Genomic DNA, 16,254 nt, shown 5'->3' with positions numbered 1-16,254 from the left:
CCTGCAACTTTTGCGTTCATCAATTTGGCTTTTTAAAAATCCTTCCACTGCACTACGAGTTGAGGCCAGTGCATACTGGCAAAACGTAACGTAAAAATAAATAAATTTTAAAAAAGCGTGAGCAAGGAAGTAAACCGATTTTGTAAATAAAAGCAGCTGGAATGGAGTCCGGTGGTGGGGCCGCGGCCCGTCCCCTCGGCCTGCCTCCCCCCTCCTCGGCCTGGGGGGGGAGCTGGTGCCTGTCGCCCTGCCCTGTGCCTCCGGCGCCCGGTCTCACACGAACCCGCACCCCCCGCCTCGCCTGCCCTCGCCTCCCCTCCCGCCCCAGCCGGGCCCGCGGGGCTGGGGGAGAGGGAGAGGGAGAAGGAGAAGGAGGTCAGGGTCTCACCAGCTCCGCGCCGTAAAGCTCGCCGGCGCCGCTTTACGGCAGCGCCGTAACGGGAGGCACCACCCTTCTGCCGGCAGGAAGTGCGCCATCGGCGGCGGGGAGCGCGCGCGAGGTCGCCTGGGCAACGGCGGCGGAGGCGCCATGGTGAGAGACGGGCCGGCGGCGGGGCCGCGGGGTCTCCCCGGTACGGCGGGTCGGGCCGGGGTGGCGGCGGCGGCTGCCGCTGCTGTCGCCGCCGGGCCCGGGTGAGCGGTCTGCCGGCACCGGCCGCGAGGGCGCGGTGCGCTGGGGTCCGCGGCGGGGCTGGCCCCGCGCCCTCGGCTGAGGCAGCGGCCCGGGCGGCGGGCGGTTTGCTGGTGCCGGGGGGGGCGCAGGGCTTTGGGGTGCTGCAGGCGAAGGCGAGAGCAGCGGTAACGGGCGCCTTGAGACGGCGGTGGGGCGGTGAGGAGGTAGGGCTTGGACCGGAGCAGTCCACGTCGGCTGCTGAGGTACCGGTATGGGGGACAAACTGGATTTAAGACTGGAAAAAATCACCCGAAGGGCACGTCGGCTTTTGTGCAGCCCCCCCGCCCCGTCTAACTTGCTGTGCTGGGGTTTGTAGCCACGGCCGCTCGGCGTGAAACCCCGCCGGGAGGGAACGAGAACTTTGTAGTGGGAACCGCTCTGCATGCCTGTGCACAGCCCGTCTGCTCCTCCTTCTCCCCCTCCACCCCACAGGGAATCTTCTCATGTGGGTGATTAACCACGCCGAAGTTATGTAAATTCACGTGGCAGTGTTCAGACGTTGCACGGAAAAGGTGGTGGTTTGGTCAGTCAGACAAGGGGTTCACAGGTGTTTGGCTTTCCAATTCCGTTCTAATTACCTGTAGTTGTTTGGAGAAGTCCCCTAATTACATTGCTTCACTTCACGTGCAGTTTGCCCGTGAATGAGAAAAGACTCGGTGATTCTGTGTTCTTCTAGGTCATCCATTGCACAATGTGATTTATTGTTATTAGCAGTAGCAAACAGTATCAGTTGATGAGTTCAGAAAACACTCAAAACGTTTTTTGACTAAATTATGTCTTGGACTAAATTATATATTTGATGTACATACATTTTTTAACAGTGGGAATAAGTAGATATGCTTCTATAACTGTAAGTGTAATCTAGCCTGATAAATTATGATGGTCCGGAGTCCTGTGTTAGTGGCTAATTTTCTGCAATATTGAAATTATTGCCATTATAATTTTTCAATAGTTAATCTCGTCTAATTTTACAGAATAGTTGTATTTTCTAATTATTCCTTTATACTTGGTACCCTGTTCTCTGATGCTCACTTACCCCCCCCTTTTTTTTTTTTTTACCCCCTGATCTTCTAGGGTCCAAAAAAGAAGAAAAAGGTAGGTAGGCAGAAATATGCTCTAGTTCACATACAGTGTTTTGACCCTTGCAGTGTTCATTTAGATAGCGTGCCAGCACAATTCTGTTATTTTGGAAATTATATGAGTAAAATTACAAAGCACTTAATGCTAAAATTAAAGTAAGCATCAGTTACTTCTGGACTTAACGTCTACAAAATAATATTTTTAAGAGGATCTGTCATAATAAAGGTCTTGTGACACCTTAATAGTATGCAAATGTGCATTTTAAAAAGAAAAAAAGGTGTGTGCCTTTTTTTTTTTAATTTCATTTTTTAATCTGTATTTTCTCTGAGCCAGTTGGTTAGGCTCAGTCAAATTTGAAAGAGGAACAGGGTATCTCCAGGACACTAAGCTTATGTGCCTTTTGCAAGGAGGCTCAGTTGTGTTCCTGCAGAACTACTAGAGAGAAGGTGGTGAGCGCAGCTGCTGTGTGTCCCTGGCAGCAGATGTCCAGGCAGAGAGCCAGCATCCTGGCTTTGAGCCACAGGCTGGACACAGAACATGATGGGTAGGGGGGACAACAGACAGAAGTCCATAGGAAACTGGACTGCATAAATTCATCCTGTGGATTGTTCTTAATTCGGTGATAATGAAATTATCCATGCCTCCCCCCAAAAAGAACACATTCAAATGTATTCCTTGGAGGACTGTGCATCTCAATTTTGTCAATAATATGTTAAGTCATAAAAATTTGAAAAGAAGTTGACTAAAAAGTGATCATAAACACTTGAAACAAGCAGATTTTCCATTTTCACTGGAAGAAAAGTAATCAAAGATTTTTTCTTTTTTTTTTTTTTTTTTTTTGAAACTAGAAGGAACTGATTCTTCCCTGAAATCTTAATGAGTAGAATTGTGTTTTTTACTGACTGTTCTAGGAGAGTGTTGCAAATAAATGTTTTGGTAACAAATGTCATAACATGCATGCTAACTCTGGTGGGTGTACGTTTCTTGTTGGCACTGAACTTTCACCATTGTTTTTGTTCAAGTTTCATGATAACCTTTGTATTAAAAGTTATTTATATATTTATTATCATGCAAAGTAGTATAAAGTGAATAGCTTTCAAAGTAGTTTGTTACATCTGAAAATACACTAGTCAGAATCAAAATGTGAAATAACGGTATTTGTAACACACTTTTTGTGTGATGAATGACAAAGGTTCTCCTTGATGATTTCTACTACGTTCCCTATCAATTGGATTACTTGTAACAATATTTACCAAATTATTAGGAATACTTGGGTGGAGTGGATGGGAAGACTTCATAATACCATCGTGTTCTTTTGCAGCTGTCTGGACTTAAGTCCTCTTTTGTCATCTCTCTCTGTCAGCTTTGTTGGACCTCTATTGCCTTCTTTACACCTCTGCAAGGTGGGCACTATGCTAATGTGCTGGTTTGGTACCATTCTGTACCCATTTCTCTGCAGAAGAGGAGGATTGGCTTCCTAACAGATACCTTTTATCCTTAGTGCTTATTTACATTGTGATACTGTCCGATTATATTCTCTTGCTGACACTGTGGATGAAACTTGTACCGTTTTAGTCGTTATACCTTACCTGACTGAATCCTTGCAAGCCCTTTTCTCTCACCAGTGGTGGCACGAGGACTTGGGGTTCAGCACTCTGATGTGCAACATCCAGGTTAGATGCCTAGGTAGAGGATGTGTCTCCTCTTTTCGCATTGCCTCGTGCTCTAAACCATTTACATTCCCTATTTTCTATGTTTTAAAAAAAGTAAACATTTGATTTAGTTGTCTTTCGTTTGTGTGTCAGTGGCAGAATACCATTGTTTACCACCAAATGCAAGTAATTTGTTTTCCTTGACGTCTTTTGTCATTCATCCATCCATACCTTTGCTTTCAACCTTAGTTTAGGCTGCTGTCACTCTTTTGTTTTCTACCCATGCTGGAGCCTATGCAGAATATCATGGTTTGTTTTCTCATGTGTACAAAAAAAATAGCCTTATCTGTCTCAATCATGAGCAATAACGTTGGCTGTAAATTAATTTTGCAGTTCAGTACAAAATCAGCCTCCTTGTTTTGACAAGCTCCACGAACTTGTTTTGATTTACTTCCTGGCCCATCTAACCCCCCCCCCCTTTTTTTTTTTTTTTTTTTTTTTTAAATTTATTGTATTAAGGTGTTGTCTTTGCAGCATGTGCCTTCACGAACAGTATTCCTCTCTGGTATCATTCCATCAACCCGAGATGGAGTCAAGGCACATTGACTGCAAGTGCATTATACGTGCAATACAATGGCAGTGTTACCTGTGTAAACACTGAATAAAACTGAGTAAAGATAATTTAGTCCTTAGTAACTATGTGCTTGGTGAGGACTGCAACCTTAGGCTGCGTTTGCTACTGCATTAACAGGAAATGAGTATTTTCCTTCTGTGTGTCTATTTGAAGTGCTGTTTTGTAGTGACAGTGCTGATCCTACGCATTTGATTGAGCATCCCAAGACTGTGTCAACACAAAAAAACAAATGAACACAAAACCCAAACAAAATGATAATAAAAACTAAAAACCCATCCAAGAATCTTCCTTTTTGCTGGTGAGTAAAAAAGTGAGGGGTCATTAGCAAACATCTTCAAATCCAAAGAGAATTACGCTTTCCAAATCCTAGCTGTTCAAGCCTCTTGAAGACAACATGGCCTCATGTGCACAGATCCAATTAACAAATTTTAATGTGTATCATCAGGGAGGAATCTATGAATTGCAGGACAAAAATAAGTGTTCTGTTTTGGTTAATCTGTTACACGACAGTAGATTTTGCGTGTTACTTACCTTGTCTTTTACTTTTTAAAGTGTATACCCAGACCACAAAGGATTGACAAAGGAAGATAATTTCTGAGAAACCCAAATTTAAAATATAGTTAACTGTCTTGAGTTGCAGTTAGGATTTTATGATGGAAAAGAGAACTCTTTGTTAGTTGTCTTGTGAATTAGATGCTTCGAAATGCCAGACTTGCCCAAAATATGTCTCCCAGTGTTTCCTGAAACATTTGAAGTTGTAACTTCTACTTTTTTAGCAAATCTACCTGTTATGCAATTTCTACATTAAAAAAAGAGATTTTAATATTGTGGCTGTGTTCAGGAATGTCTAGCATAGAATAATATATTAATTGTAAGAGTATATATTGCATCATGAAAATGAGAAGAAAATTGAGTCCAGGATGTGTATTGATGTTCTGGAGGCTTCAATGACTGTGTAGGGAGCCTAAAATCTTAATTCAGGGAGTGCGTTAGAAGGGCAAAGTTATAGAGAGCAAATGCCTCCCAAAATGTATTAAAATAATATTGACATTTATTTTCTTTTAATTTATTGCAAACATTAAGTCCAGTGGCAAAAAGAAAGTTAGCAAAGCTGAACAACTGAGATTACAGAAAGAAGAAGAAGAAAGGAGGCTGAAAGAGGAAGGTACTGTGCGCTTCATTTATAGGGAATATGGTGGCACAAATCACTTATTTTAAATAAGTAGATAGAAAATAATTTTCTAAATTATATGTGCATCAATCTCTCTCTCTATTTCACAAACACAGGTGATTCCTCCCTCTTCCCTTGTGTGGGCCAAATTCTGTGTTACTTGTTATCACATCTCACTTTCCTATTAGAGCCATACTCTCTTCTGTAGTTATTTTTACTGTGATTAGGAACTTGGAAAGGAGGACAGCTGGAAGAATTGGATTCTCCCTCCCTCCCCCCTTACCATTTCCTTTTGAAATATTCTCAGCAAGTTAGAAAAGCACAAAACATTGCATTTCTTCCACTCCTCGCTGCGCCCCACGCCCCCTCCGCCCCAGGCCTAGTTATCAGTAGTCAAGAGAAATTATCTGAAAAGGACTCTTTCCAGAGAAGGCAAACAGAATACTTCTGTTGACAGGGGGCTGGCTGGTGTTCTGAAGGAGTAGCAGCTAAGGTGACTACAAACTAGGATAGATTAAAGTGTAGTTTGCTTGGGCTTCTTGTCTCTACTGAGTGACTGATTCTCCACCCACTTCTTCAAGATCTTTCTGTTGTATATCACTGTATCCCTTAAAATGAAATCCCAGTTGCATGACTTGTCTGTCCTCACCATCTGAATGTGTCTCCTTCTGCAGTTTAGTATCAAAACCTGCTACCCCTGTCTGAACATCAGATCCATCTCTTCTACTTGCCTTTCTGCCATCAATCCAACCTGGTGGGGGCTTGGGCATGTTATGACTGCTAGTAATAATAAGTGGCTACTAATCACTATTAACTTTTGTGGATGGGCGTAGCAGCTCAGGTGAGTATGAGCAGATTTGGGAACTGCCCTTGCTCTTGCCTCTGTGCAACACAGATGTACTTGAAGTGATTTATGTTATGTGTGGGCAGTGACATTCAAGCCACTGCTAGGGAACATCTGGATTGATGCATAGGCTGTGCTAGCCTAGGCTGAAGGCTTAGAGGTTGAAATGAATTTCAGTTTTCACATCTTCTCTAATTTTCTAGTCCCTATGGCAGCAAAGAAAAGCTAAAACTGTGATCAGGAGTAACTGATCCTGAAGAGGTTTTCAATGAACAAACAGCTGTAACGTTGAAGTTGTAGGAAGCCAAAGGTTGTAGGAAAGCAGAAGAGTAACTTGGGACTGAAGCACGCAATTTCAGCATAGAGTTTGGATTAAGAACCTGGGTTTGTTGAAGCTGTAGATGAAAGGAGAGGGCACTCCTGCTGCTGTTCCTGAGGGGAAAAAGAGGGCTTGCTGATCCTTGTCTCTACTTGTATTGTCACAGGCTGATAGAGGCAGCGCCGTAGATAGTGTATTTTAGTAGTATGATTCAAATTAATTTGGCTCATTTGGAAGATTTCTGTGTGATAGAAGATACACGATTGTGTTGCTCATTACTATGGTTGTTTTGTCATTACAGCTAATAACAAAATAATTTGTCTGGTTTTATTAAGCAAAATATAATTATGCTCTTGGTATATTTCCCAATCTTCAGAGGAAGCCCAATTTCAAGCTCAACAAGAAGAAGCAGCAAGACTTGAAAAGGAGAGAATTGAACAAGAACAGTTGGAAAAGCTTGAGGCAAAAGTTAGTTTGTACTTACTGAAAAAATCTAATCCTATTTCTAAAATTTTGACAAGGTCTGTAAAACATTGGTAATTTAGTATGAGAATAGAAATTAATTTCCTTATATCCTTAGTGTTGGGAACAATATAGATGAAATTTCTAGCATCACTAGATTAAAATTAATCATGAAAAATCTGGCCAAGCCACTGAAAGGTACTCATTTAAAATCTCACAAATTGAGAAGGTAGTGAGCTGGATTAGTAATAAAACATAATGCATGCACAGTCAAGGGAAATGCGGCTCAATTTTTTTTTCTATAGTATTCTTTCACTAAGCAAATGTTTGGCTTAGTGTTGCTTTGATTCAGAAAAATTCCCTGAGATGAGATAGTCTTGCCTGGTTTTGATACATAGAGATTCTGTGGTTAAATACATTAACTTGTGCAAAATATATACTCCAGTTTGAATAAATACCTCTTTTTTTTTTTTTTTTCCCGCTATACTTTCAGTTAGATATATTTTTTTGTGTTCCCCATAATTACATTTGGCACAGCTGTGGCAAGAAAATTTTGGTATAAATTCTCTAAGTGGTTACATGTTAGGGCAGATATATTGATTTGTGTGTGTGTATATGTATATATATCTCTGTGTGTATTCGAATATATATTTCTTTTTCTGAGAAGACTGGAATTCAGAACAAAAACTGATTGGTAACATCTAAATGTTTTTGTGTTTTCAAAAAAACCATTTACGACAAAAAAATATTTTTTCCTTTTCCTCCTCCCCCTGAAAAAATCACTCTTGCCTGTGCCTCTTGTCCTTCACAGACGATTTTTTTTTCCCTAGGGAGAAAAGTAATTTAAAGTAATAGAAATTATAAGGAAAAAAATAGAATAATCTTGCACACATTTTTGCAACATATGCTTACATTTTTTAGCAGCTCTCATTAGAGCTAGTTCCAGGATGCTGATATGGTAACCATTCAAGTGAGAGCTTAACAATCATATGACACATTATGTTTATCATATGGCGCAGCAACTAATGTGATGACAATAACATATTGCAAACTACTGCAGTCTTCTCAATTAAGTGTTTCATAAAAACACAAGTTATCAGTGCTTGGATTTAAGTGATAACTCATTCAAATATCCCAAATTTTTTTCTTTGATATAAAATAATTGTAAGAAGTAAACCAAGTATTTAACTCCTCTGTTTGAGATATAAATATATATATTTTAACAGGATCAAGAACGAAGGGAGTCTGAACTAGCAGAACTTCATTTACTGGAACAGAAGTTTTTGTCTGCACAGCAGTGGAAAACGGATTATAGAGCGTGTGGAAAGGTAAGCTTTCTTTCAAAAATCTGCCCAGTGTCATAGAGGTTCAACAATGAAGAGACGTTAGGCTATGTCTCCATTACAGGATCCAGGAGCTTCCATTTTCTGAACTTCTTTCAAGTTCCATCTCAAGGTAGTAACTTGCCATGCTCACTCTCTTCTGTCTTCTATACTTTGGTGTACACAGAAATGAAACATGGGCAAAGAGGAGCCTGTCTGGGTGATGAAAGTATTAGGGCCCCACAGCTTACTGCAGCAGTCAAGAGGAATTGTAGTTTCAGATATTCTGGTATTTGTCCTTCCTTTTCTATTTGTTTAATTCATTCTACTTTTAAGCATTCCACAAAAGAGCTCTACCAGGGCTTAAAATATTTTTGTAGAATTTGAGACAGTTGACAACATTTGTTCCACGGGTTCCCGGATATCACAGGTCATAATTTGGAAAGAGGTTGGCCAAAACTTTGAAGGACATGGTACAAATCTAGGTCGGATATCAGGGCTGGAAATACATGAAAATGCAGCTAACAGTTAACGTCTGCAGTTTAGGGTGACACACATGGGTGGCTGAATCATCACCCAATAGTACTATATACCTGTAAAGTTAAATTTTAAATAGTAAGGTATGGAAGTACACTAGTAGAACATTTCACTCTTGTGAATCCAGCTTGCAGAAACATCATTTGGTAACAGTCTGATATGAGATTTGGTCAGTTTGGTTCCAGGTAAGCTTAAATAGACTCGTGGACACAAGGATTTTCTCTTCGTCTTGTATATTGCTTAATCCTTTGTAAAGCCTCTGCAGAACAAATTTAGACTCATAGGATAAATCACGTTAGAAGGGACTGCTGAAATTCACGTAGTTCAGCCTCCTGCACAAAGCAGGGCAAACTCTGAAGTTAGATCAAGGTGCTCAGTTGGGTTTTGAAAATTTCTAAGGATGGGGATACTACAGTATGTCTGAGCAACCTTTTTGACTGCTTTACCACTCTTGTAACAACTTTTCTTTAAATGCAATTGGCATTTCCCTTGTTACAGCTTGTGATCATTGCCTAATTGTCAGTATGCATCATTCCTGTACGCCTCTGAGGAAAGTTTGCCTCTGTGTTCTCTGTGACCCCTCTCTAGGTAGTGGCAGATTGCATACGTTAGTCCTCTGCAGGCTAACAAAGCTCAGCCTTTCCTCATTTGTCTTTTTTTCTCCATTACCCTAACCATCTTAATGTCCCTCATCTGGACCCTCCAGTTTAGCCCTCTTTCTCCTGTACTGCAAAGCTGGGTGCAGCGCTGCAGGGGTGGCCTCAGGAGCCCTGCAGAGGAACAGCCCTGGGCTTGCTGGTTACGCTCTGCCCGGTGTGCCTGTAGCCGTCCTTGCCACAAGGGTGCAGCATGGTAACTTCACAGTTAGGTCTTGACACCTTTGGATGATTTTTTATTACCTTTTTCAGTTACTGGCAAGCTCTAACCTTATTATCCTTGTGAACAAGAGAATCTGTTGGTCGTTTTGAAAGGGGAAAGTTGGTGTTTATGGATGTTTCTGAAGAGTATTTCTTGGAAAGAGAAACAAGATTTTTTTCATTTTGAAAAGTAATGGCAAAATAGAACTATTACTTTAAAAATAAATCTTTATGTAAAATACTGGTAGATATGGGAAATGCCGGAGTTTGTATGAGTCTGTTGTTAAGAAAATTTAGGGCAAAAGAAATATATAATACCAAACGCTGAGTTTCCACATCCATTTCTGAAAAATTTCAGTTCAGATTAACAGATACATTTACAAATTATCATGAAATTTATCCTTTTTCTCAAAGAACAAGTGCTGTTATTTTTAAGGATGTGTTTTCCTGAAGATGAAACTGAAGCACTCTTTTAAGTGCAAAGATGTGTAAAAATAAAAAAATAAGAAAAGAAATCAGATGTTTTAATTACTGAAGACTGATCAATCTTTTATACAGGATTTCCAGTGCACTGAGCACTCACCTATTACTGCTTTTTTTGAAGTCTGTGGAAATGGTTATGAAATGGTTGCAAATGCAATTATACAAGCACTTTTGCTTTAAAATACCCATTTTACATTGTAATGCAATCTTCAGTAACATTGTGTTATTAATCTTCACAGTAAACAGAGAGGCAGTGTTTCCTTAATATCTTACTATATGGATGAAAAAAATTACGTTATAGGTGATAAATTGATCCCATGAGCCAATGTTAGGCTCGTGTAGAGTTAAGTGGGTTTAGCCTGTCACTGATTTCCCCCCACCTCACCCCATCAGAATGACTGGTAATTGATTTGAATATGAAATTATTTAAAAAAAAATAATCTAGGGTTTCATATTCCTACCAGAGGTTTCTGTAGCAGCAGAGGCAGAGAGAGGAGGAATAAACATGTTGGAGTAGAAGGCTCTTAAGCAGCTTTGTTGCCAGCATAGGAATTTTCAGTTTTGTTGGCAGTATCTGGTTTGAGAACCATCTGCCTTTTCCACCTGCACCAGTTCCTCATTTATGTTCTCAGTCATTTATTCTTTCAGCACCTCATTTGTGGCAGGTACTGAATTCATTGCTTTTGTAGACATGTGAGCTCTGCCTAGCAGAACAGAAACCACTGGTAAGTGAGTAAGTATGAACAGCAAATGTTAGGTGGGCAGAAGTATCTTAGCACAATAATATCAAAGTAAACCATTTTTTTCTGACATAATGATAAGCCAGGTGGTGTTACAGTCCTGTTTAGATGCAGGTATGAATGTATCGCTATAATATATTTGTCTTTCAGAATCCTCCTTTTTTCTTGTAATAATGATAGTCGTTTGTACCACATGCTGTATCTACTTTTCTTTGAACATTTTCTGTAGTGGGAGCATTACCTCAGTTGTGATGGAAGTCCTGACCCAACTGTACTGCAGGAAATAAATACTTTCATGAGCTTATGGCGTGACGATCAAAATGAGGATGTTCAACTTGTGATGGAGAAGGGGGAACAGGTGCTAAATGTAAGTGTTAAAATGGTATTTTTCAGTTTAAGCTTAACAGAACATATCCTCAACAGCCCCCTCCCCCTTCCTTTTTTTTTTTTCAGCCACATGACTGAAATTGACTATAACCTTCCAAACCCAAAAGTTTTTCTTCAGTTTTTACATTGTTTTAATTACAGATTTATTGTTAACTCTAAAGAAGTTGACTGTTGACTTTAAATATGCAGTGCATTTAAGGGATTTGTATGTAATGTTTCTACGCTGAGCTTTATTATTCCAACATCCATCTTACCTGGTGTGTACCTTTTAAACAGTCTTGAGCCCGAATATATAAGCTCATGTCATGTGTAGGTGCTTCAGTGGACAGCAGCCTTATTGGGTAGTGAAGTGCCAGTGAAGTGTTATGTTAAGAACAGGAGTTCCAAAATGCAATCCACCAACCATTGATGGCTTGTGAAGCAATTTTAAGCAATTTGTGGCTGCTCTGTAAATTTAGGATTTTATTTTCATTTATGCTAACTTACAGTGTTTTTCAGAAAGTTAAATAGGGTCTTCCAGAAATTGGGGGTGAAAGTCACATGTGTAATACAAATTTCATTGGGCTGGTTTGGTTCTGAGTGTCAGGTTTCCTGTCTTGCAATGCTTGCTGGGTGCAGCAATTTTCACCTTCCGCATACTGCCTTTTTCTGAGCCAGCGGGGAGTGTGCTAGTCCTTTCCAAGAATTTCAACAGATAGCTCCTCCCTTTCTCTTCTACACTGCAACCCAAGCAAAAAGCCTGGCAGTTGCCCACTTCCATTCGTTCTCACCCCTCTTCTCCCTGCTGTTATGTCTTTCCCACAAACACGCTTCCTCCTCCCTGCTATACATTTCCCATCCAACACTGAAGCAGTTACAGCTACATCAGGTCCTGTAAAAGTACACTACCTTGCACTGTAGGCTAAATAGAGTATTATGTGATACTAGAAGATAGGCATTTTTGTTTCACCCCCACTGGAAATGCAAGTTGATGTCAAAAAGATTGTCTGTCTTCTCTTGGTCTAAAACACTTGAGCATTTCTTTCCTGTTCTACATGTTTTTAGCATAAACTGTTAAACCCTCTGAACTGTGAGATCATGTAGATCAGCAGTTCAGAGGCTGACAGGGACCATCACCTCACTGTCGAGGTAGACCACGTTAAAGGTGCAATATAAAAAAGACTGTAGTAGTCACAGTTCTGCTGCTGCTTTGCCACACCTTTAGTGAGCAGTTGCACAGCAATTCCACAGGCTAGGAGGAAGAAGAACCTGGCAAGTCTAGAAAGGAGGCATAAAACACAGTCTGATCCTCCATTCGTCTCAGTGCTGCAGGTCACTTTGGCCAGCTAGGAATTTCTTAGTTCTATAACAGCATTTAGATGTTAAGATACTAGCATGTAGTGGAAGAAAACAATGTTACAACAGAGTTCCAAACTTCATGCTAAGGATTGTTCTGAGGATTAAAATGTAATTGCTGTGTCTTTCTATTGTTTTTTTAATTATTTTTAAGATTTCATAGTTGAGATTATTACTATAGAAAATAATGGTTCCAAAATAAAGCTGTAAGTTTTTCATGAAAACTGATTTTTGACTGAAAGGTTTCTTCATATGACCAATCTGGTTCAATAAATGATCCATTTCACAAGCTAAGATTTCACAGCCCGCAGGCTAAGGAATGAAGGAATTGGACTAGAGGAATGAAGGAAGGCAGAATTGACCCTGGGATTTCCAGCACTTTGCATGGCTGACTGTCTGTCGGTGGCTTAGCACAATTTCTAGAGATAGTATAGAAAAAGATTATATCTGTGACCAAGACATGTTTGGGTACAAAGGAAGCCAGTTTGCCTCTTTTTATGACAGAACACACAGTATTTAAGGGTGGTGTCAAAACAAAGATACTTTTCCCATATATAATGTCTTCTAGTTAATTGAGAAGTTGCAGTTTCTTATATTGGACACACCACCAAGTGAGATAACAGAAAAAGAAACAGTCCAGTACCAGGAATCTATTCTGGAATTGCAGAATCTGCTTCATCAGAAGTACAATGGAGCAACAGAACACCTGCTTAAAGTAAGTAACATTTACTACTTTGAAACTGTAATATGTGCAGTGCACATAAGGTTAGCTACAAGTGTCTCGTGATGGCTGGTTTTGTTTGTTCTTAAATTGTCACAGAGATTAGTATTTGAGCTTCCAAATCATGTGTATAGCAGATACCAGACTTGTAATTCTTCAAAACCCCTGAAAATCTAAGCTTTACAGTGGAAATTCCCATCATTAAGACATTTAAGATTAAATTCCTGTGAAATTTAGTGAGGTTTGGAGATGTTGAAAACAAGGGGCGCTGTATGAAATTTGTTTCCTATTTTGTCTCAGTGATTTAATTAAAGCTAGTTGACTTTACAAAAAATTGCAAATGTGAAAAGCAGATCATAAGGTTAGCTTGTACACATTAATACAAGTGCATGTGACTAAAATATTTTTTAAACTAGGATCTTGGGAAGAGTAAAGAGTATTTAAACAAGAAAATGAAAAAGTACTTGGGAATCAGTTTTCTGGGTTGCATGTATAGATAGTGATCTTGCTTCTGATTTTAAGTATGTTAATCATATATGTAAGTATGTTTAGCAAAAGTATTGCTAGAGGAAACAAAAAAGGAAAAGGAGTAAAAGAAATAGTGAACTAGTTGTATGTTCACAGTCAAAACGCTCTGCAAAGTAAGAAATGTTAAGTTCTTGATTGTCTTTACTGAGTTTAGAATTAAACTCCTAAAGTAATTATCATTTCACAAGTTTTATATTGACAAAATTATAAAATAATCTGTGCAGTGACTGTGGGACAGGAGTGCTTTATTGCTCAGTAGGTCTTTTTTTTTTTTTTTTAAAAAAAAACAACCAAACTTGTCCTGAGAAGTATTTTTGAGGGCAAAAGATTAAGGGAGATTTAGGCAGTACCATTGAAGGGGATAATGTAAGATCCCGTATTTGACAGAATTGATGAAGTCAGAGGAAGCGAAAGAACATAGTTCAAATTTTAACAGATTGGAGTTTATAACTGTCATGTTCTAGTAGATAAATACAAGATGCCTGAGCTTGGTCTGGTGTATTTTTATTCCTATGTGTCTTTCAATTATTTATTCAAGTGTAAGTGTAAGTAAACCAAAGTGATATAAATAATAAGAAAACATGATTTAATCAGCTTTTTTATTTGTAGACAGCTAATATGTATGAAGATTCTGAAACGGGAAATATGCAGGCAGTCATAAAGGACAAAAATGTTACTTTCTGCATTTGGGCCAATCTGAAGAAGAAAGTAAGGTACAGCATACTGAAATTCTTAATCTGAAATGAGGCCTGGCCTTTTCTACCCAAGTCGAGTAAACACCACAAACCAGTTTCTCATAATCTTTTTCATGTTGAATAGCATTCATTCTACAGACTCCCAGTTGATGGATTTCATACCAACCTGTTGCTAAGGAAGATACTGGTTACATCAGAGTTTTATTAAAGAAACAGGAGTGGTTTATGTATGTATGTACATATATATAAAATTTGTTTCTTAAAATGCTACACTAGAACCCTGTTACTGCCAGAACAATTTTTAAAGGAAAACAATAAAACTCGTGCAGAGAATTGAAATTCCTCTGGAAGTAATGTTTCTTGCTGATGCATTAAATAGTTTCTAAGCTGTTAACAGTTGCTTGCAAAGTGGTGCATAATGCTTTGTGCTCAGTTCTCTGTTAGAGAAAAGATTCTAGAGCCTGGGATGCAAATAATAGTGGGTTCTGAATCTAAGTGTTTTGGTTTTTTTTTTATTAGATTACTGTTTAACTGATATATTTTTTCAAAACAAGATTTTTGAGTGGACTTCCTACTCCCACTCCGCAAATACGAGGAATAAATTGGTAAAAGGACTTTGCCTTGACTAAGGACCTGTTGCTGTAGCCTTTGCTAAGATAACTAGAAGGCTAGGTGCTGAGCAATGTCAGACTGACCTGCAGGAAGAGCCTGTTTGGGTTAGTGTTAAAGCCTTTTGGTCAGCTTAGAGATGCACTTAAAATTTTCAACAAAGAATTAAAAAATAAGTTTTGCTTTACTAGAAGATTTTTAGAACTTGTGACCAGCTGATCTTATCTGAAAATAGGTATTATTTGAATTGTTCTGGCTTTGGTTAGGCAGGAATTGTAATGAGCAATGAACTTCCATATCTGATGAAAGAATCCAAGTTCACAGGTTAGATACTTGATTTGATGCAAGTTGGCCTCCTGTGCCTGCTCTTAGCCTGTTTCCTACACTGTCACAAGGATCGGTGGCTGTGTAATACTGTTGATAATCAAAATTACTTTTACATCTGTGTATCTCTTTGGATTTTATGTGGAAGATGCTGAGACTGATGTAACACAGACAGCTGGTGACTTCGCTTGTGTAGGATTTGCTCATTAAATTAGTCAGTTTTACCAGGAATGTACTATGTAGAAGAGCTGCTGTCTGATTCTGCCTCACTGTCATCCTGTCAGGACCATTATTTTTGCAGCTCCTGATCTCCTTAATGCAGTTACAGCTTTTCTGGAGGGGCTTACAGACAGCTGTCAGTACAAGACAGGGAGGGTGTCGTGACATCCCACTCTATTTCTTAGACTGCGCCATGCAACCAAAGAGAATTTAGGTGACTTTTAGTGTAGAACATCAATTTGAATACTTATGAAGAAACATAAAAGTGTGTGCTGCCAATCTTACTAGGGATTTTTTTTTTAACTGTTATTTACAGGTTAAAAAATCACATGTTTTGTGATGCACAGCATGGGTTTGATCTTCCAAAGTCACTGGCTATGAGCAGTGTTGCTGTTCGTATATTGCATACTTATTACGACCATCTATCTCCACTTTGGCTGCAGTGTCAGAGTGTGCCGAGATTGGAAGTCTTAGATAGCAAAGAGTTAACTCAGCATTCAAAAGACAATGTAGAAGAACCAGAAGAAGAGGAAAAGAAAGCCAAAGAAGAGCCCAGCGTGCCCACTGAAGAAGAAATGTGTTCTGATGGGAGAAAGGTAGTTAAAGAAATCTCACAAAAGGGTGTTCTACAATGCTGCCGTTACTCGAGGCCTAGTCACAGT

The 16,254-nt window shown here is 39.4% G+C and overlaps 1 protein-coding gene across 14 annotated transcripts in view; it reads left to right on the top strand.

Moving 5' to 3' along the window:
• Positions 1-454: 454 nt before the first annotated feature.
• The window catches only part of DNAI7 (dynein axonemal intermediate chain 7), a 24,720-nt gene continuing 8,920 nt past the window's right edge, over positions 455-16,254 (top strand). For 3 of the 14 annotated variants that reach the window (XM_075051465.1, XM_075051458.1, XM_075051464.1), the window contains exons 1-9: positions 455-532; positions 1,748-1,768; positions 5,123-5,204; positions 6,750-6,841; positions 8,062-8,163; positions 11,004-11,141; positions 13,065-13,211; positions 14,355-14,458; positions 15,909-16,254. In XM_075051465.1, the coding sequence (XP_074907566.1) occupies positions 530-532; positions 1,748-1,768; positions 5,123-5,204; positions 6,750-6,841; positions 8,062-8,163; positions 11,004-11,141; positions 13,065-13,211; positions 14,355-14,458; positions 15,909-16,254 (1,035 nt within the window). In that variant the 5' untranslated portion in view covers positions 455-529. Of the gene's footprint in view, positions 573-1,747; positions 1,769-3,074; positions 3,157-4,192; positions 4,338-5,122; positions 5,205-6,749; positions 6,895-8,061; positions 8,164-11,003; positions 11,142-13,064; positions 13,212-14,354; positions 14,459-15,908 lie in introns of those variants that run through there. The other 11 variants (XM_075051463.1, XM_075051468.1, XM_075051459.1 and 8 more) reach the window with 10 other exon arrangements.

Source organism: Buteo buteo, chromosome 19 (genome assembly GCF_964188355.1).
Source record: "Buteo buteo chromosome 19, bButBut1.hap1.1, whole genome shotgun sequence".
Lineage (NCBI taxonomy): Eukaryota > Metazoa > Chordata > Aves > Accipitriformes > Accipitridae > Buteo > Buteo buteo.
Note: the sequence above shows the minus strand (reverse complement) of the source record. Positions and strands in the feature narration are given on the sequence as shown.